This window comes from Odocoileus virginianus, chromosome 33, assembly GCF_023699985.2.
Source record: "Odocoileus virginianus isolate 20LAN1187 ecotype Illinois chromosome 33, Ovbor_1.2, whole genome shotgun sequence".
In the NCBI taxonomy this organism is placed as follows: Eukaryota; Metazoa; Chordata; class Mammalia; order Artiodactyla; family Cervidae; genus Odocoileus; species Odocoileus virginianus.
Genome location: NC_069706.1, coordinates 27,005,704 through 27,027,727, shown reverse-complemented (window position 1 = coordinate 27,027,727; position 22,024 = coordinate 27,005,704). Strand labels below are relative to the sequence as shown.

General features: G+C 47.8%; 2 protein-coding genes across 5 annotated transcripts in view; both read right to left on the bottom strand.

Annotated features, from left to right (window-relative positions):
• RABGEF1 (RAB guanine nucleotide exchange factor 1) overlaps window positions 1-9,584 on the bottom strand; it is a 58,759-nt gene extending 49,175 nt beyond the window's left edge. For 2 of the 3 annotated variants that reach the window (XM_020874029.2, XM_020874037.2), the window contains exon 1: window positions 130-2,454. The gene's annotated coding sequence lies outside the window, so the exon portion shown is untranslated. Of the gene's footprint in view, window positions 1-129; window positions 2,455-9,497 lie in introns of those variants that run through there. The other variant, XM_070461270.1, reaches the window with a different exon arrangement.
• On the bottom strand, window positions 2,958-20,411 carry KCTD7 (potassium channel tetramerization domain containing 7). 2 transcript variants are annotated; one of them, XM_020874070.2, is made up of 5 exons: window positions 20,047-20,411; window positions 17,308-17,477; window positions 14,038-14,216; window positions 13,219-13,591; window positions 2,958-9,708 (listed from the first exon to the last, which is right to left on the bottom strand). In XM_020874070.2, the coding sequence occupies exons 1-5, from the start codon at window positions 20,188-20,190 to the stop codon at window positions 9,681-9,683; spliced, it is 894 nt and encodes a 297-aa protein (XP_020729729.1). In that variant the 5' UTR covers window positions 20,191-20,411; the 3' UTR covers window positions 2,958-9,680. The 2 variants fall into 2 exon arrangements, with proteins under 2 accessions (XP_020729729.1, XP_020729717.1); XM_020874058.2 differs by lacking the exon at window positions 2,958-9,708 and adding an exon at window positions 10,050-10,653.
• Window positions 20,412-22,024: the final 1,613 nt, after the last annotated feature.

Here is a 22,024-nt window from a genome sequence, read left to right as displayed (position 1 = left end):
GATGGCCCCAGCAGGGTGGACAGCCCGGACCAATGACCCAGCAACCCCCCCCGCCGGGACGGCGCCGCCGCCACGCCGCCCCGAGCCAAGAACCGTGCCGCCCTCGCCCCCAACCCGTCTGCCCCGTACCTCGCCTGCGGCTCCACCGGCGTCAGGTCAGCCGCTCTCCGCGCGTCGCTAGAGGAGGTGGCCGGTACTTGTCCACAACCCGCCCTCACGCCGGCCCTCCCTCTCGCAGCCCCGCCTCCAGCGCCGCGAACGCACGCCACGCACGCACGCACGTCACTTCCGGGGCCTCGGCGCTGGCAGGATTCCGCCCTGGGTGGAGATGGCGTGGATTCCTGCAGCCGCAAAGCCTAAAGGCGAGGGAAAGGAGACGGCTTCTACCCTGATCCTCGGGCGCTGATCTGGAGCTTTTGGGAGCCGGCGGAAAAGCCGGTGTTTCATTGTCTTTTTCTAGGAGTAGGCGGAGGATGATGCGGCCCCTCTGACACGGCCCCTCCCGTTCTTGGCTTGGAATGGGAGGCGACGGCTGCCAAGACGCTCGGAGAGCAGTGTTTGGGCCCGTGGATGGTACCAGACCGCAGGAAATGAGGCTGCCTGAGAAGCTCATGAATCCCACCGCTTCACCCGGATCTTAGGATTCTAAAAGTTCTTGAGTTAAAGGACCTTAACGAGAGTGGTTGAAAGAGAAAGCGGTTTTACAGCTGAGCCTGAGTTCCAGGAGTTAAAAAGTTAGCCAGTGTCTCGTTATCAGTGGTCGAGTCATAAATGGAATCCAGTTCTCTGTGATTCCCATTTCAGGAATGTTGGAGACAGCAGCTGCCTCTGTATTCTGGATGCCATCTATGGCACAAAGTGCAGCCACGACTGGGAAAAAAAAAAGGGGGGGAGAGAAAAAAAAGAGAAAATACAGTAAGGTGTCTGGGAGGGAGATCTGGATTGGAATCCCAGGTTTGCTAAATGCTGCCTCAGTGATCTCGGACAGGTTGCCTAATTTCTCAGTCTTTGCTCATTATTTATAAACTGGAGATTGGTTCTTCCTCAGATTACTCCTAAATGCTGGAGGGTAGTACAATATGCCACCCCAAAGTATGCTTCTTTGGCATAAGAATTATTCTGAGAAAGAGACACAGAAGCCCTGAAAACAAACTAGAAGTTAACCTTTCGTAAGGGAAACGTACATTTATGAAGGAAATGGCCATTTATAAGTGTCTCCCACTCTGTACCTAGCAGAGGACAACTCTAATACATCACTAGTGACTCATCAATGGAGAAGACACTGGCTTAAACTGTATAACAGACTTTTAAACTTGTTTTTCTTCCCCTAGTCACCTCCATAAGTGGTCTCCACCCTCCCCTCGCGCCCCCCGCCCCCCCCAACATCTTTTCTCTTTTGTCTTTACTGGAAAATGGTATTTAGGTTGGCATTCTAAGCCTTTTCCCTGGGTAGCTCCTGTGTACATGTGAAGGATACATGTTAATAAATTTGTTTTTCTCTTGCCACTCTTTTATTTTATAAGGACTTGAACCAACAACTCAGAAAAGCAGAGAGAAAATTATTTTCCCTCCCCTACCACACCTAAAGTGTGCTCTGCTGAGGATAACAGACTATTTAAAAAAAAAAAAGAGTACCTAGGCTGAGAAGCTTACATTCTAGGGGAGAGGTGCAGGAGCCATTAATAAGTCATTTACAATAATACATAGGATAGTGATCATTGCTATGGAGAAAAATAATGCAAGGGAGAGGGTTAGCGAGTCCAATAAAGAAATTTGACATTTTAGGGTGAACAAGAAAGCCCTGGCTGAGAAGGTGACTAGAGCAAAGGGTGAGGGAGCTAGCTATACCATTGGGTTGGCCAAAAAGTTCATTTGGGTTGTAACATCATACAGAAAAACCTGAACAAACTTTCTGGCTAACTCAGTACTATGCAAGTATTTGGGCAAGAATGTTTTAGGCACAGGGAAGAGCAAGCCCAAATGCCCTCCTGACACCAACTTGAATAGCTGTAGCAGAGTGAATTGAAGGAAGGGAGGAAGGAGAAGAGACCAAAGGGTAATGGGCAAAGCAAGTAAGGGGCTAACCCCAAAGTCAGAGTGGGAGGGGACTACCAAAAAAGACACTAGGTCTGAGGCCATTAGTGGAACAACTAGCACAAAACTACCACATTCCCCCCGGAGAAGGGATGGTGGTGGTGGAGACTACTGGAAAAGGCAACAAAGGTATAGTTAACTGAGGAAGCAATGTTTCAGCTCTTGAGTTGGATGACAGTTACATAGATATTCATTGTTTTAATCTTTATTTCAGTGTATGTTTTTGCCTGTGTGTGTGTTAGTCGCTCAGTCGTGTCCGACTCTTTGTGACCCCATGGACTATACAGCCCACCAGGCTCTTGCGTCCATGGGATTTTCCAGGCAAGGATACTGGAGTGGGTTGCCATTTCCTTCTCCAGGGGATCTTCCCGACCCAGGGATTGAACCTGGGTCTCTTGCATTGTAGGCAGATGCTTTATCATCTGAGCTACTAGGGAAGCCCTGTTTTTGCATACTAACTTATAAAAATCAGTCCCACTGGGAGAACTGAAAATCGGGTAAGAGTAAATCCTGGAGTGGGTCAGAAGGAAAAGAGTCAGCAAAGAAGGAAAAAAAAGCAAAAAGAAGAAAACTAGAAAAGAGGAGTAACATGGAAGCTAAGAGGAGAAAGCCAAGGGACTGATCAGAAAGTCAAATTCTACAGAAAGGTTAGATAAGATGAATCTACCCAAGAGAAGTGAAAACATACTAATAGAAGTGATTAAAGTACGCATCCTCGCATTGTTGCCAACCTCGGTGAAAAAACTTTCAGTCTTTCACCATGGTGTGATGTTACCAGTGGGTTTTTCATACATGGCCTTTATCATGTTGAGAAGTTTCTTGCTATTTCTAGTTTACTGGGTGTTTTTTATCATCAAAGTATATTAATTTTTAATGTCATTTTTATTGTAAAATAGAATGTGAAATTTACATGCAAAAGAATGAAGTTGGACCCTTACATAAGACTGTATACAAAAAATTAACTCAAAATGGATCAAAGACCTAAATGTAACAGAGAAAATTTAGAAGGAAACACAGGGGAGAAAAGCTTCATTACACTGGATTTTGCAATAATTTCCTAGATATACACCAAAGGCACAGGTAATAAAAGAAAAAATAGACATATTGGACTTACCAAAATTTAAAACTTTTGTGTATCCAAGGTAACAGTCAATAGAGTATAAAGTCAGCTCACAGAATAGGAAAAAGTTTTTGCAAATCCCTACCTGTGATAAGGGATTGTTATCCAGAATACATAGAGAACTCCTAAAATTCAACAAACCAATTTACATGGTATGTCTTTCCATTTGTCTTCTTTCATCAATGGTTTTGCCATTTTCAGTCTTTCACCTCCTTGATTAAATTAACTCCTAAGTATTTTATTCTTTTTGATGTTATTTTAAATGGAATTCTTTCCCTACTTTCCCCTTTGTTATTAGAAATGCAATTGATTTCAGTGTGTTGATTTTGTACTACTACATTGCTTGATTCATCTATTGGTTCTAACAGATTTGTGTGTGTGTGTGTGTGTGTGTGTGTGTGTGTGTGTGTGTGAGTCCTTAGGGTTTTCTACTATAAGATCACATCATCTTCAGAGAGATGAATTTTACTCCTTCCTTTCCAGTTTGGATGCCTTTTCTTTTTCTCGCCTAGTTGCTCTAACTAGAACTTCCAATACTACATTGAATAGAATTGGCAAAAACAGGCATCCTTAATCTGCTTTCTTATTTTAGCAGATAAACTTTTAACCTTTCATCATTGTGTATAGTGTTAGCTATGTGGTTTATATATGTGGCTTTCTTTTATTTATATTCCTAGCTTTTTAAGTGTTTTTATTATGAAAGGGTATTGAATTGTGTCACAAGCTTTTTCTGCATCAATGAGAAGACTGGGTAGTTTTTTTAGTATCAGTTCAGTTTAGTCACTCAGTCGTGTCTGACTCTGTGACCCCTTGGACTGCAGCACGCCAGGCTTCCCTGTCCATCCCCAACTCCCGGAGCTTGCTCAAACTTCAAACTCATGTCCATCGAGTCAGTGATGCCATCGAGTTGGTGATTCAATATAGTGAATAACATATGATTAATTTTTATATGTTGAACCATCCTTGTATATTCCAGGAATACAGTTCACTTGATCACAGTATGTAGCTTTTTTTTACATGCTGCTGAATTCATTAGTATTTTGTTGAGAATTTTTATATTAGTGTTCTTAAGGAATGTTGGTCTGTATAGTTTCCTTGTAGTGCCTTTATCTGACTCAGTATTAGGGCAATGCTGGCTTCACTGAATATGTTAGAAAGCATTCTCTCCACTTTCTTTTTTTTTTTTTTTTTGGAAGACTTTGAGAAGGACTGATATTAGTTCTTTAAAACTTATGGTAGAATTCACTGGCAAAGCCATAAAGTCCAGGGCTTCTATTTGTTGGGAGGGTTTTGACTATGGATTCAATCTCCTTACTAGTTACAAGTATTTTCAGATTTTCTATTTCTTTGTGATTCAGAGTTGGTAGGATTTGTGTTTCTAGGAATTAGTTCATTTAGTTATTCAATTTGTTGGTGCACAAATATTCACAGAATTCTCATAAATCTTTTCATTTATGTAAATAGTAATGACCCATTCTTTCCGATTTTAGCAAATTGAGTTCTCTCTTTTTTGTAGTCAATCTAGCTCAAGACTTACCAATTCTAATGATCTTTAAAAAAAAAACCTTTTTGTTTTGTTGATTTTCCATATTCTCTTGTTATCCTATTCTCCATTCCATTTATTGCTGCTAAGCTGCTAAATAGTTTCAGTTGTGTCCGACTCTGTGCAACCCCATAGACAGCAGCCCACCCAGGCTCTGCCGTCCCTGGGATCCTCCAGGCAAGAACACTGAAGTGGGTTGCCATTTCCTTCTCCAATGCATGGAAGTGAAAAGTGAAAGTGAAGTCATGCAGTCATGTCCGACTCTTCATGACCCCATGGACTGCAGCCTACCAGGCTCCTGTGTCCATGGGATTCTCCAGGCAAGAGTACTGGAGTGGGTTGCCATTGCCTTCTCCGCCATTTATTGCTACTCTAATCTTTACCTTCTGTCTTCTGCTAGCTTTGGCTCAATTTGCTCTTCATTTTTCTGGTTCCTTTAAAGTGTATTGGGGCTTCCCTGGTGGCTCAGATGGTAAAGAATTTGCCTGCAATGTGGGAGACCTAGGTTCGATACCTGGGTAGGGAAGATCCCCTGGAGAAGGGAACAGCTGCCCACTCCATCATTCTGGCTTCAAGAATTCCATGGACAGAGGAGCCTGGAAGCTACAGTCCATGGGGTTGCAAAGAGTCAGACACGACTGAGCGACTTTCACTTATGGTGTATAGTTATAGATTTGAGATCTGTTTTTTAATAATTTTATTTTTTTGGCTGTACTGTGGGTCTTCCTTGCTTCGTGGGCTTTTCTGTAGTTGTGGGGAGTTTCTAATGTCCTTATCTCTTGTAACCTTTTTAAATGTAAAATCTAGTCTGTTTAATAATATAACCACCTCCACTTTCCTTTGGTTACTGTTTTCATGGAATATATTTTTCCATTATTTTACTTTCAATCTCTTTGTGTCTTTATTAAAGGTAAGTTTCTTATAGACAGCAGATAGATGGAGCGTTTTAGGAAATACATTCTGCCAGTCTTTGGCTTTAAACTGGAAAGTTTAATCTACTTACATTTGAAGTAATTGCTGCTAAATAATGACTTTACATCTGCCATTTTGCTACCTGTTTTCTAAACCTCTTATATGTTTTTTCCCCTCAATCTTTCATTACTGCATTTTTTGGGTATTTAAATGTTTTTCTGTAGTCTACTCTTTTCATTTTCTGTAAATTTTTAGTTATTTTATTCGTGCTTACTTTTGGGATTACAATTAACATTTTGAACTTAAAACAACTTAGTTTGAATAATACCAACTTTATTGAAAATAGTATGTACTGTGCTTCCAAAACAACTATGTCCTCCTCATTTTATCCTGTTATTATCAGATTTCATCTCTATAAATTGTTTGCCTATCAGCACAGGTTTATAATTAGTGTTTTATGCATATGACTTTAAAATCATATAGGGAAGTTGTTGTTTAGTCACTAAGTCATGTCTGACTCTTTTGGAAACCTACGGCCTGTAGCCCACCAGGCTCCTCTGTCCCTGGAATTTCCCAGGCAAAAATACTGGAATGGGTTGCCATTTCCTTTTCCAGGGGATCTTCTCCACTCAGGGATCAAACCCGAATCTCCTGCATTGGCAGGCGGATTCTTTGCCACTGAGCCACTGGGAAGCTCATAGAAGAAGAAAAGAGAGGAGTTATAAACGTTTAGTACAATGACATTGACCTTTACATTTACTTAGGTTTTCATCTTTATTGGTATTGTTTACTTCCTCATATGACTTCTAGTGTCCTTTTTTCTTCAGTTTGAAGAAGTCCTTCTAGCATTTCTTATAGAGCAGGTCTACTAATGACAAATCCCCTTCTCTTGATGCTTTCAAGATTCTTTTTCTTTGGCTTGCTACACTTTGATTATAATCTGTTTTCTGTGGGTCTCTGAATTAATCTTACAAGGAGTTTTTTTAATTTCCTGAATTTGTAGATCTGTCCAATTTCTTTCTTTTGTGCTCTCTTTCTCTCCCTTTTTTCCTGAAGAATTTAAGACTAAGTTGCAAACACCTACATATTTCAGTGTGTGTTTCCTAATAATAAAGATAATCTCTGAGAAAAACCAAAGCAAAATTATCAAAATCAAGAAAGTTAACATTGATAAAATCCTCTAACTTAATCTATAACCCTTATTTAATTTTCATCAATTGTGCCCAAAATGCCCGTTATAGCTGTTGTTTCCCTGGTCCCAAGTCTAACCCAGGATCACTTAATTGTCATGTCTCTTTGGCAGTCTTTAATGTGGAATAGTTCTTCCATTTAAATGTCTTCCATAATCTTGACATTTTTGTAAAGTATAAGTGAAGTGACAGTTGCTCACTTGTGTCCAACTCTCTGCGACTCCATGGACTATACAGTCCATGGAATTCTCCAGGCCAGAATATTGGAATGGGTCGCCTTCCCTTTTCCAGGGGATCTTCCCAACCCAGGGATCAAACCCAGGTCTCCTGCATTGCAGGCAGATTCTTTTACCAGCCGAGCCACAAGGGAAGCCCAGAAGTATAAGATGGTCATTCTAAAATATGTCGTTCACTTTGGGTTTCTCTGATTTTTTTCTCATGATTAGATTCATGCTACTCATTTTTTTTGGCAGAAAAATCACATGATGTTGTGTTCTTCTCCAGGCACTAAGATAGGTGATGTACATGATGTCTATTTGTCCCATTTTGGCTAACGACACTGATTAATGATGAAAGTGGAGTCCTCCAGGTGTCTCCACTGTGAAGTTACTATTTTTACTTTATAATTATTTAGTAATTTGTAGGAAAATACTTTGAGACTATGTAAGGATCCTATTTTTCTTAAAAATTTAGAGTCCATTGATGATTGATGGATTCAGTTCTAATTATGATGTTTACAAAATAGAGTTTTTAAATGGGGGTTTTCTAATGCCATCATTCTTTCTATATTAGCTGACATTTTATGCTAATTAAGAACTTTCCTTTCTATCTCTTTTATGCCATTACTTATTCATTTGTATCAATATGAATTCATGGATTCTTATTTTATTCAATGGGTTATAACCCATGTGTATAATTATTTATTTATTTTAAAAATTTATTTATTTGGCTGCACTGGGTCTTAGCTGTGACATGCAAGACCTTCTGTCTTCATGGCATGTGGGTTCTTTAATTGCAGCATGCAAACTCTCCATTGCAGCCCATTGGATCTAGTAATAAATAGTTCCCCGAGCAGGGATCGAACCTGGGCCCCCTCCACTGGGAGTGTGAAGTCTTAACCACTCGACCACCAGGGAAATCCCTATAATGATTTAGTTAGATGTTCAAACTGTCTCATTTCAAATTTTAATAATGTGTGCCTAAGACAGGAATTTTGACTTAACACTGAGCCATTATTTTCTACAATAATTATACAGTCCCCTGTGCTATACAGTAGGACCTTGCTATCCATTCTAAATTTAATCGTTTGCATCTACAAATCCTAAATTCCCAGTCCATCCCTCTCCCTCCCCCACTCCTATCCCCAGCAACCACAAGTCTGATCTCTTGTGTCTGTGAGTCTGAGTCTCTTCTGTAAATAGGTTCATTTGTACCATATTTTAGATTCCACGTATAAGCGAGACACTGCAAGGGGAGAGATGTTTCCTTTCTGGTTCTGGTGTGCTTGCTCACAGCTCATAGAGCTTCTCCAGCACCCAGCTCCTGCCATACAAGGGGATCTGCAGTCACAAAGAGCTTTCCCCAGCACTCCCAGGGGTGGTTTTGTAGTAGAGGGCCTCTGGCAAGACACCTCCTAAAGAACAGATTTTTTCCAGCACCCCAGAGGGTAGATTTCCAGCAAGTGTCAACAGCACGGCACCCCCATGACTTCTCTGTCATTCAGCGAACCTGGCCATGCCTTGTCCAAAAAGATCTGGATATCAGCTCTTGGGGGAGGGGGTATGCATCCTTGGACCCTCTATCTCAGCCTTAGTGGCTGCTTCTTGGCTATTCCTATATTCTTTATAGTTATCTCTACTCTTTATTAGCCAATCCTTCATTCCTCCAATCGTATTATAATTAGTAATTATTTATATTCAAGATATAAATTATTCAAATTACTGTGTAGTTTTGTTCTTTCTTTTTTCTCCTGACTGACACAAATGACTCCAAATGCAATTCAGGCACAGAGACCTTATAGGTTGATATGTCAGAGGTAAGGTCCCAAGAAGTCTCTGTTATTTCCCATTTTGAATGGGTGGGACGTGAAGGCACATGGATGGCAAAGAGGTGAGCAGGAGGTCAGCTTCCTCCCCTGGCATGCCCATCAGCTGCTGTAAGAGAATACTGTCCCTTTTCATGTCCACTCTGGGAAGCTCTGAGTTTTGGCTGGTCTCTGCTGCACAGGTGGCTCAATGCAAGAGAGACACAAGTTCAATCCCTGGGTTGGGAAGATTCCCTGGAGAAGGGCATGGCAACCCACTCCAGCATTCTTGCTTGGAGAGTTCCATGCACAGAGGAGCCGGGCAGGCTATGACTGGGCAGAGCAACTAAGCACTGCTGCAGTGGGTACCTGCCTGCACTTTGCAGTGGCTTCTCTCAGCTGCAACCAGAGCTGGATTCCTCTGCTGGCCTCTTGGGGTCTTGTACATTTAACGGAGCCTCTTCTGAAGCCAAAGAGTTTGAAAAACCGGACCCGCCCTCATTGTGTGAGCCAAGTTGCCAGTTTCACCTTGACCGCCCCAGACACTCCCTGTAGGGGTTCTTTCCCAAGGTGCCTCTGGACTTGACTCTGTTTATTATATTGCAACTCTCATACCTGGAAGGATCGCCGGCCTCAACCAACTCCAGCATCATGAAGATGTAGGGACAAGGGCCAGAGGCTACGCATGCTGGCGCCTCCTTGTGACCCCCACCAAGGCACTGGAGTGTGTCTTGGGGGTGCAGGCCCAGGACAGGAGAAAAGAGGTATAGGGCTTTCAGCAATGAGAATTCTGGGTCCTCAGTGAAGCATCAGGTGAACCCGCTTCCTAAAAAGATAGAATGGTCAAGGGAGGAAGTTGAGGGTCGTGAACAAGTGGTCAGTACTGCATAAAAACCCCAGAAATCCAGGGGCACAGGTGGGAATGCCTACTGGGACAGAGACCAGCTGAGGGTAACTGCAGAGGGACCTCCAGGGGGGCCCATCCCCCTTTAACTTCACGTCTGGGTGGAAGTTCAGCCGCATGTCTCAGGGAAGGGTCTGCTTGATTTAGCATGGCAGCCCCAAACATACCACGTTTCAAGCAGAAATCAACACATTCGCTGGCAGCCTGGAGGGCGAAGGAGGGATGAGGATACGTCTCTAAATAAGAAAAGCACAACACCCAGGTTCTAGTTCTTGACTTTAATGCTAGGTGAGTGTACCAAGGCTCTGTGGATCAAAGCGCTCACAGACAGGAAAATGAACAAACACAGGCAGCATTATACGGTGTTCACAAACCCAACACTACAGAAGGAAGACGAAGGACACGTGACCTCCCACACCCAGAGGCAACTGCCTGCTCCTCCTCTTGGTCTCTGTTCCCACCTCCCCGACCCTTCAGCCAGCCCACCCCTCCCCCAGTTAACGTATGTGTGTACACATATGATTCTTCGGAAATTCCAAAAAGTGCCTCTCCCACCCCTGCTCCCACCACTCTGGCTTCTGATGAATAAACCCTCTGTTGTAAGCATGAGGCAGGCACCACCTTCTTGGAAGAGCCACAGCAAAATGGTACCTGAGAGAGCGTAATCACTTACAGTGCAATCAAATACAGACAGAAGGTATGCAGAAGGAAGATATCTGAAATCCTAACGGGGATCAAAATGCTGGGTGTGAGTGGTTTCTGTTTTCGTGTTGTTATCTGTCTTAACCATTGGAGGATCCAGCTTAGACCAAGATGACACCTTGAGGCTCCCCGACGCTGTGGCTTGCAGTTGTCAATTTCCCAGTCCTCCAATGAGCGACCCAGAACAGGAAGATGACACCACCTGAGCAGCCGGAGGCACAAGACTCCAGACAGCTCCCAGAATGTCCCAAATCCCAGGGAGAAAGACAGAAAATTGCAGAGCACAGTCGACTGCCTTCCACATGCTAAGCACTGGACAGCCTGGTGAGTTCACCACAAGTTGAATAAAGATGGTGACGATCCCTTTATTTCTTCGATTTAGAGCGTCACCCAAAGAATTCCCCCCACTTGGGATGGTGGGAGGGGTCTCACTGGTTGTGTTTCAATCTTTGCAAACTGAGTTGCCGTTAAGTTTTTCAATCTTACTAAATTGCAGCTAGCATTGCACCATGCAGTCCTATCTCCTAAAACTTGCACCGTCCCAACCACTGAGCAGAGCTCCTGGGAGAAAAGGTACCCAAAGTCAAACGTAAGGGAGGCTTCAAAGGCAAGCCCTTTGGTTTGACCAACCGACATTATGCACAAGAATTCCATGCGCGCAGACTTCCTTTCACTCTAGGAAGCAGTTGTCCTCTGGAGCCCTCCTTCCTGACCCAACCCTTCCTATGCTCTGGGCCTGGCCACTGACAGCCGAAAAGGGAACCCAACTGGGAGAGGTCACTTCCTCAGAGATGACCTTTATTTGGAGGCCATCGCCACAAACCCCCACATCCAAGAGCACTTTGCAGCCTGGCCTTGGCTCCTCATGAGAGGATGGCCCAATGTGACCATCAAATTCTTTCACCCCATGTGGAAAGAGCTCTAAGCTGGCTGCTGGTATCCCTGCTCAGCCTGGTCTACCAGTCTACAGCCGTGTCTCCCCACGAAGGTACAGAGCATACCACCCCAAGGACAACTCGGGGAGCAGAGAAACAGGGGTGTCTCCAGCAAGAGGCGCAGGGACAGTGTTCTTATTCAGGGCCCCTGGAGCCCCTAGCAAGTCGTAAGGGCCTGATTTTGAGCAAACCCGCATTTGCGTGAATCAATCGCTCCCAGTCTGACAAGTGTGGACTCTAAGCAACTGAATGCTGTGATGCTCTGGGCTGAGGAGGGAGAGAGCAGGGGTGTCGGCTCCAGAAAAGTGACAGTCTGTTTACAGATGAGAACAGGAGGGGACGCATTACCTCGGAACCTGAAGCACTGACTGGACCACCCCCTCAGATGCTGGCCTGGACGCCTGCTCCATGCACACAAGAATACGGTGTACAAGTCGGAGCCCACGCCCTGGAATCTCCTCACACAGGGGCCAAGGGGTCCCTGGCCGTGAGGGAACTTAAGGTCTGGCCTGCTTCTCCTCAGCTCCCGCCCCCCTCCTCACCAGTCTCCTCCTGGAAGAATGAGACCGATGAGGCTCACAGAAAAAAAATCTTACAAGAGCACTGGGGAGCAGTTAAGTTCAATCGTGATAGCAGGGAGCAGCCCTACACGTGGTGTGGGAACACCCACTCCAACGACTGGGGCTGCAGAGTATTTCCCAGGGACGCGGGCCCACTCTCCCGCTTGGCGGGCAGCCCCAGGCTGCAGACGGCGCAAGAAGGAAACACGGGGAAGCAGAAGCTGCTGGATCTTTTTCTCTCCAAACTGGCTTCCTGCTTGTCATCCCTCAGTTTCAAGGACAGCTGCACCTCTCCCCCAGCCCTTTCTTCCCTTCCCCAAGACAATCTCCTGGAAGGAGAACACTGACCGGGAAAAAGCAACAGGGGATCCTCGTCCAGGGAGGTTCACCGTAAACTGGATCCTAACACATGGAATAGCGGCCAAGCAGGGATTCTGAGCCTCTAGAATGGATGTTACATCTCAGAGAAGATCTAGGCATCCTGCCTGCTTGACTGACTTCAGAAGGAGTTCCTGAAATGTGCACTCCAGCCCTGGAGGCCACCACCCTTCAAGCAAGGCAGGTTGGTGGAAAGGAGGAGAAGCCCAGGCCCTGAGGCAGGGCTGTAAACACTGTGCTTTTCTAAGGCCAACCTGGTGCATGGCTTTGGCAACTAGGGTAACGTCTCAAAAAGGTGGTGAAAAGTATGTCTTGGGAGGAAAAGTCTTTCCACATCCTAAAATGAAGCGTGGGGCTATCTCTGGGGGAAGAAGGAAAGAAGATGCTCCTTCTTCAGCCAGGGGCTGTGGGGGGTGGGCTGTGGGCAAATTCCCCCCTACCATGTTCTAGGTTCATACTGAGACAATGAGCACAAGGATGGAGGAGTGGTTACGCCTACATCAGCTTGGCAACGTGGCTCTAAAAGGGCACAAACTCTCTTGCAAGGTCAAGAAAATGACTAAACCTCTCTGGACTTGCCGGTCAAGCCCTCGCTAACCGGACCCCATCAGCCTCAGGCAGAGACCACCGTGCCTTGAGGTCCCCCGGGGGCCACCAGCCTCGAGTCTGGTCCCGAGGTGTAGCCGGGGAGACCGGGGCTGCCCCTCCGTCCCCCTGGAGCCGAGCCTCAGGACCCGTCCTCACCTCAGGAGGTGCTGGGGCAGCCAGGAACCCCTCCAGGGACCTCGCTCCCAGAGCCACCAAGGGGACCAGCTACCCTCCCTGACGGGACTCTGCTCCCTGCCAGCGCTACTCACCACCACGTGATCTTGAACTCATAGATGGGGCGCTTGCAGTAGTAGTGGTTGACGAGGTGCTTGTCGCACACCCCAATGCACTGGTGGTCCACGGTGAGGCCCTGGGCCGACAGGTCCGTGACCAGGCAGTGCAGCAGGTCGTAAACGTCAGCCACGGCCTCCCAGGGCCCGAAAGACACGTCCACTTCACAGTGGTGCTCAAAGAGCTGCCCGTCACTCTCGCTCCGCTCGAAGCGCAGCGAGTTCAGCAGCGGGCACTCGTAGGGGGTGATGGGCATCTCCTCCTTGAAGACGCAGACCTTGAGCTTGGCAAAGCGGGCCTTCCGCTGGACGGCGCGCAGCCGAGCGATCTCCACGATCCGCTCCAAGTGGTCTACGAGGGGTGAACACAGAGCCCATCACTGGACACAGCTGGGAGGTGGGGCAGGGAGCAGAGAGACCACCCCAGTGACGGTGGACCCTGGAGAGAAGAGACAGACCCCCAGGGAGGGCGCTGCGTGGGCCCACGAGGGGCACAAACTTCACCAGGGCTGGCGGGCAGTTCTGCAGGGCCAAAGGAAACCAATGGGACAGGATGAGGGTCTCTTTCTGAAATGCAATTTAATGACGCTGCAGGCAAGGTGGGCCCTATTTCACCTGAGTCTCCCCCCGGTGACTGAGAGGACGGCAGGAAGGGAAGCGGGACTCTCTCCCATCCCAAGTTCGACAGGTGTGTAGGAAGCCGTGACCCCCTCTCTCCTGGTGGAGATCCTGACACTGACAGATGCCTCGCAACCCTCCCTCCTCGCACCCCAACTGCGCGGGTCGTGGCCCCCTCACCTTTGTAGTAGGGCATGAGCCCCAGGAATGCCTGGCGCACCTTCTCCCCCTTCAGTGGCTGCATGTTCTCCAGCTGCTCCAGGAGGGGCCCAATGGCGTAGTACTGGGCCTCCTTGTACACGGCCCGCACGTGCTCCCGCGGTGGCAGGTCCCCCGAGCGCAGGAAGTTCAGCACATCGCTGAGCAGGAAAGAAAGAGGGTGGGTGAGGAGGAGCTGATGAACCTGGACAGGGCCACCCAGAGGTTAGAGCATAGGCTCTGGACCCAGGCGGCCTGCTGTGTAACCTCAGGTAAGAGAATTTAATCTCTCTGTGCCTTGATTTTCTACTCTGTAAAATGGGGAGAGAGTCAGAAAACTACCCCATCATGTTATGAGGGGGTTAAATAAGTTAACATAAAAAATGTGCTTAGAAAACACACAGCACAATGACTTCCAGTGGTTAAGACTCCATGCTCCCAATGCAGGGGCCATGGGTTCAATTCCTGGTTGGGGAAGTAAGATCCCACATGCTGCATGGTGTGGCCAAGAAAGAAAGACATCTGGCACAGAGTAAGCCCTCAATAAGTGTTAGTGGTTGTTATCAGTACCATTATTAATATAATTATTAAGTACATATAGGAAAAATGAAAAGATATATTTAACCTCTTTATATATTTTAATTGAGGTATAGTTAATATTACCTATGAATATACCCATAACAACCACCACCTACATCAAGATACAGAACATTCCCATCTCCTAAAAGTTTCCTTGGGCCTCTTCCCAGCCAATCACTAGAGAGGCAAATGGTCTAACTTCTATCAACAAAGAGTACTTTTACCTCTTCTTGAAATTCATGTAAGTGGAATCATACAGTAGTCCTCTTTTGTGCCTGGCTCCTTCCCTTCAACCTAGTGTTTTTTAGATTGATTTCCTATGTTGTATGCAGCAGAATTTCCCTTCCTTTGTCTCTTTTCTTTCTTTTATTGCTAAGTATCACACCATTATATGGGTGTGCTATAAACTACTTACCCATTCTCCTGCTGATGGACATTTGAATTGTTTCTGGTTTGGGGTCTCTTAAGAGTAAAGCTGTGATAAATATTCCCTGTAAACTTTTTGTGGACTTGGGGACCAATCCCTCTTAAGTAAATGTCAGCAGGAGAACTTTTTGGTCATAAATGCCTGTTTGACAAAGTGGTTGTAGCATTTCATTCCCACTAGCCATGTGGACGAGTTCTGCACCCCCAACCCATCCCGGCCATCAGTATTATGCTATATGGAGAAGATGACTGCCTAGCCCTGACACCTGAACAAACTGGTTTCAGGTGAATAAAAATGACATGCTGTATTTTCTTAAAATAAAAATTCAGCTCTTTCAGTTCTCTCTTTAGATTCTGCAGTGCTAAGAGTAATTGGACCTGTCACCGGTAGGTGTGGGAGGGCTCTTCTGTGAGAGTGTATGAGTAAACGCCAACATCAAGCTGTTACCTCAATAGTTTAGTCAATGGCCATGATGCAACACCAGCCAGCACTCACTAAGTAATAATCTGTGTCAGCCACTACTCAGGTGTTATCCCATATAATCCCTTCAATCACATGGGGTACGTGCTCTTGCGTCCATTTTATAAATGAGGAAAAACTGGGGCTCAGAGAGCTTAAGGAACACTCTTACTAAAGGAGCCATGGCTAGCTGGAGGCCCAGACGCAGACACAGGTGACTGCAAGCTCATGCCCACAATGGTCCAGACTTTAGTCCAAAGTGCTATGTAATGAGCCCAACCGGAAACCAGTCCGGGGGAGGCCCACGAAGCCTCCTCAGTGGGTGCTGGCCCATGTGCTCACCCACAGAAAAAAGCCCTAAACTCTTTTATCTGAATCTTTCCACAGCTTCACATGCTGCTGGTGAATCACAGGCCACTGGAGTCCAGTAGCCTGAGGATGAATGCCACAGTATCCTGTTTTCTGCCACACCCTTGCCTGGTCCTGCCACTCTCCAGCTGTGGCCCATGCTGAGCATGGGCACAGCAGCCCAGGGCCACACCTAGTGCCCCCTCCCCATCACCCCTTCCAAAATTAGTCCTTTAGGCTTGAGGACAAACCTCAGTGAGCTCTGAAAAACATAACCCCAGGGCCAGGCCCAGCAAGGAGTGCTGTGGGAGATGCCAGCTGGGGCCAGCACTTTCCTCCCCCAAACAGCCTGCAAACAAAAATCTTTTTATAGCTCTGCAGAGAGATGTGACACTTTGTTTTCTCAGCATTGGAGGCAGCTGACAGCCCAATGGGGAAACCCAGATGCTTCAAAGCAAATTATTTGACCAGAGGCTCCTTTCTGAGGATGAAAAATGACCCTCCTCCCGGTATGGGCAAGCCTACTTGGAGGCCAGCACAGAGATGTAGCAGTTGGAGGGTTTTCTTTTGTTCAAGGTCAAGGCCCATGCTAGTTCTCCAGTCATCTCCAAAGTTAGATGGATGGGGCAAAGAGCTTCAGCCATATACTCAGAGGACCTGGCCAGAGGTCACACCAAGAGTCTATTTAATCCACATGACAAGCCTGCAAAGCAGCTATAATTATTTCTCATTTCACAAACAAGGAAACCGAAACACAAAGTTTTTAACTTGTGTGTAAAGTTGTCAGAAGTTATTTCTGGGAAAGACTTTTTTTTTTTTTGAGATTATGTCTTCCCATGGCTTACTGTTAAAATGACAGTAACAACTGAAGCTATTTTTTGTTTTTTTTTTTTTAAAAAGACTTGGCAATACTATAGGATGGCAACCCTATGTTGGTCCTTCCCTTACCTGTTTTATTTGTATTTATTCATTTATTGCTGCACTGTGCAGCTTGTGGGATCTTTAGTTCCCCAACCAGGGACTGAATCCAGGCCCTTGTCAGGGAGAGCATGGCGTCCTAACCACTAAACCACGAGGGAACTAACTCCCTGTTTGTTTGAAACTATTGAAAGAAGTCTGGGAACCACTGCCACACGCCATGTTCCTCCCTAACGGTGATGCTGACGCTGGTGGAATTCCACTCTCCAGTCTTTGCATAGCAGAGAAGCGGTTTCATCACACCTACCCAACATGTGTTACCTGGGATATCTGGGGCTGTCCTTGCCTCCTCTGGGAAAGAAACTAAGAGGTCCGATCCAGTTCAGAGTGCACATGTATTAAATCCCACCAGCAGGTTATCTCCTCTTCCGGCTGTTAGGGAAGGTGTCACAGTCCTGGGCCCCAGCCCAGGCCACTCACTCACCAGGACGATGCAGGTGACGGCAGAGGGAAGGACGTACCCGAAGTGTGTGCCGTCGCGGTCGATGAAGTAGCGGCCCTCGGCGTCGGTGGGGATGTAGTGTCGCCCGCTGAACATGGCGGCCAGCATGGTGTCCTCGTAGCGCCGCAGGGTGGACAGGCGTGTGGTGAAGTGAGCCCCTCCGATGTTAAGGGGGACGACCTCAGGGAACTGGGGAGGAATCACCGGCGCTTTCAGTCCGGCAGCTGGGGAGGCGAGCCCTGGCTGCCCGAAACCTGGGCGTCTTTCTGACTGCTTCTCTCCCCATCCCCCCACCCCACTCATCAGTTACCAAGTCCTCCCCCTCCTCCTTCCACAGCTCTTAAATCAGGTCTCCTCCCTGCAGTCCTCCTACCTCTGCTCCAGAGTTCAAAGCCTTCGCCGTCCTCCTTCTGCTTTCTGAATTTCCCATCTTTGTGCCTTTGCTCATGTCCCCAGTGCTCCTGCCACTCCTGTCCATTCAGCAAAAGCAACTGCCCCATACGGCAGTGTGTGATGTTCACTGCGCAAGTGCACCTGGGTGAGCAGGCTCCACTAGCCCAGCTGTGCGCCCTTCTGCTAATTTACAGTAAGGCACCTACGGGTTAGCAGCATCTACTCATTTAAGAGCTTCTATTCAAGATCCCCTGCTTTGTGAGAAATTTTTTCCTTTAACTTTCTTTCAAATATTTATTTATTTGGCTGCACAGGAGTCTTAGTCACAGCATGCGGGTCTAGTTCCCTGACGACGCATCTAACCAGTGCATTAGGAGCACTGAGTCTCAACCACTGGATCATCAGGGAAGTCCTGCGTGAGCGATTCTACTCTATCATCCCTTGCCTGCCCCAAGATAGGTTTAACTAAACACTCCCACCATTGTGCCTTCACTATACCCACATTCTCCTCTATAATAGTGCCTTACACAATAGGTGCTTTGTACTGTTGGTGGTTATTTATTACTGCCCAAGTTTTCCGAGGGCAGGGACAGCATCTTGTTCACCTATTCTGAGGCCACCCAGAGCAGGGCTCACAGATGCTTGTTGAATAACACCAGGCATCCACTCCTCACCCTCTTTACCTCTCTGCTTCCCTCAATCTGTGCAGTGAGATTAGTCCTCAGTCCAGTTACAGTTCTGAAATCAAGGGCAGGGAATGAGGGTACCAACATTTGCCCTGAGAAGCTCTAGGTTCTCTAATATGCTCAGGGTCTTCTTTTTTTTTTTTCCTCCCCCTAATCTCTTCACTGCTTGTGGCTTTGAAAGAAACCAGGCCAATTCTCTCTAATTTTCCCACAAACCTCCTCCAGATTAACTAAAATTGTATCCCACTGCATACTTTTCAATATTACGACATCGCTCTGGCTCTGTGAAAGTCTGTGTGTATTTATCTAGACAGTCCTTTCTCCCAACATTCATAATCCTTTTGTGAAATGAAAGTAGGAACAAACACACTACATCAAAGTGGTCCAGGGTCTTGTGCAGTGTGCCTGGCTCATAGTAAAACCCTAAATAAGCATCGAATGAATGGATGAATCAGACAGACAGGCATTTACATTCTGTGAATGTAGGTGATACTCGTCTGCACCCAGAGGACATAGGAAATGCCTTCTGCTTATTCAACAGCTAGCTCGTCTAAAACTATTCTATGTGCACACCAAGGACTCAAATATTATTTGCGGATAATAATACTTTACATTACTCATATGAAGCCATGCAACATTTTACATTACTCACATGGAGCCATGTAATCTGTGAAAGAGCAGGCACTAGAGTGCTGGCCTATAGTCTCCAGGTCCTATGCTTTTTCTCTCAAAACAGACTGTTTCCCAGTGACAGTGCACAAAAAAAGAAAAAAAGGGGGGGGGCACCCTGTGTCTCCAATGGCTCTTTTCTTTCTTCAATTACAAAAGTCCTCCTGGAGTTTTGCCCATTTCACAAGTGCCCCATGATGTTCAGAGCACAGCCTCCTAACCCCAAGAGGACACTACAACTTCCCAACAGCCTCACCCAGGCCCACCTTGCCCTTCTGGGGCTGAGTCCCTTCATCTAGAATGCCACCTGTCACATGCTTCCATGTCTGCCACTACCTTAGCCACTATTTCCTAGCCTCTGTCTTCAGTGCCCAGCCGGGCCCCTCCTTCTTTAATCCGGAGGGTCATTTCAGGTGTTCACATGATAGTGTCACATGCGTTCAGTAAGACCAGTGGAAGCCACTGTGCATCACAGCACAGCACCTAGGAGGCAGAGCCGTGGAGCTGTCCGGTGGGTAAGGCAACATCTATGAACTGGCCTGCTTTACATCTGCACGCTGCCCCTGACCCACACTCTCTGGGCAGCTGGAGGCTGGGTCTGCACAACTACCCAGGCATCTTCTTGGATTTTCTAGAAAACACTATCATCTCTTGGGGCTCCAAGGGCCCCTTCCCATGGCCTACCCGCCCTCCTCCAGTAGATAAGGGTGGGACAAAGGGATGGGAGTACCAACCCAGGAGGCAGTGAATCCTGGAAGGAGGGGGATGGGAGGGCCAGGTGCCTCCGGGGACGGGGAAGACACACCTGGTGCTTTTGATAAGGGGTAAGGAGGATCGGTGGGTGGTGGGAGCAGGGTGGGTAGCGGAGCAGAGAGGACTGGTGCCGCCCTCGGCCCGACCCCCACCCTCCACCTCCGCGCTGCTCACATCCCAAGGTCAGCTCTGCCGGACACTGGCTCCTCATTCTGCACCCCTTCCCGCGCCCCCAACCCCTCCCCGGGTCCAGGTACCTCCTGAGGCAGCAGAGGCAGTGCGTGCCCCGCCTGCGTGGCCGTTGGGGTGGCCGGCTCCAGAAAGTCGTCTTCGGCGTCGGAGCTGGACATGGCACCGTCCGGGCGACGGCTGTCTGGCTCCCGCCCCGTGACTACCACCATCCCTCTGGCTCTGGGCAGTGGGCGCGGCTTCGGGCGGGCGGGCGGGCGGGAGGGCGGCGGCCCGGGCACTAGCACCCAGCAGCTCCTGGCATGACGCGGCGCGGCCGACAGGCGGGGCCGGAGGGGCCGAGAGCGCGGCGCGCACAGGCTGGAGGGCGGCCACTCCCTCAGCGCCGACCGGCTCGCCGACTGGCTAGCCGACCACTGTGGGGACCACAGGGCCACTGGCCTGACCCAGTTGCCTCACGCTATTGGCCGAACCCCGCTAGCTTCCGCCCCCGATTGGCAGGAAGCTCGACCAATCTCAGGGCAGACAGAGCTTTCAGCCCGCGCCTTAGTAGCCATCAGGTGCCAGACCGCTGGCCTGCGCTGCTCTGATTGGCCGTCTGATCAGCGGGCTCGCCCTCTCCACCCGCTAACACTCGCTCGGCGCAACGGGCGCGCGCGCGGCCACCACCTCTAAGCCGGGCCTTCTTGTTGGCGTGGAGGGTGGCTCCGCATCTCAGTCGACACCTAGAAACTTGAGGAGAGAGAGGGCTTATGATTTAATCGTTCGTACGTTTCCAGGGCAACGGGTCCTGTGCATCCTTGGGCGTCGAAAGCCGGGGAAATCCGAATCCGGGAGGACCGGGTCACCTCAGTGGAGAACCTGAGCATCACCTGAGGGAGGACGGCTGAGGTCACTGAGGTTGTAGGAGAGGAAGGGCAGCACTGCGACAGGGGCTGGCCCGCTTCTAACCGCAGAGACAGAACCTGGGTTTCCAGTCTTTCCCGGCTGACTCAAGCAGCAATCCGAAAAAGAAAATTCAAAACGGGGGCAATTGAGTTCAATTAAGAATGGCTGTAACTCTCCACCCTCTACGCGTCAGGTCTTCCTCTGGACATCTGGAGACACAGATGGAGACACGCCCTGTCCAAATAAGCTCACAGGCTGCCGAGGCAGAGTCCAGCCTGGCCCAACACGTCTGTCTGCAGCCTTGGATGCCGTGTCCCCTGGTATGACAGAGTCAGCTCAGGGACTTTCCTAGGGGATCAAGATTTTAGCTCTTTCAAACCATTTTTACAACCGGCTCTTCATTTGAATCTCACATTGTTGGGTCAGAAAAGGAAACTGAGGCCTAGAGGATTAGAACAGCTTCAGGGAGGTCAGCCTTGAGCAAGAGGCCCAACACTTCCTCTGTTGGACCGATCACATTCCCAGTTGTAGCAGTCTCCTAGGTCAGTGTTTTCTCTAAATACAGTTGCATCAAAATTACTGGAGGGAGAATTTCTTAAAAAAACAGATTCCCAGCCCCGTTGCTCAGTCGTGTCCAATTCTTTGTGACTCCATGGATTGTAGCCTGCCAGACTTCTCTCTTGGTAGGATTCTCCAGGCAGGAATAGTGGAGTGAGTTGCCATTCCTTTCTTCACGGGATCTTCCCCTTCCTGGGATGGAATGCGGGTCTCCCGCATTGCACGCAGATTCTTTATCATCTGAGCCACTTGGGAAGCCCTTCTCCAAGTATAGTTACTGGAGGGTTAAATACAGATTCCCAGCCTCGCCTCCAGAGACTGATTTGGTGCATGTGGGGTGAAGCCCTTTAATTTGCATTCCTAACAAATGCCCAGGTAATTCTGATGTTGCAAGTCCCTGAACCATATTTTGAGTAGCACGGCCCTGATGAAGGCCGCTTGAGGCCATCTCTTAGCTCTCACTACCTGCTCCAGCCCTTCTGGACAACATCTATAACAAAATTTCCTCTTTCCATCCTCAGGAAGTTTCAGCTGTAAGAGAAATTGTAACCAAAGGTTGCTTAAATCAGTGGTCCTTTTTTGCACGAGGGACCAGTTTTG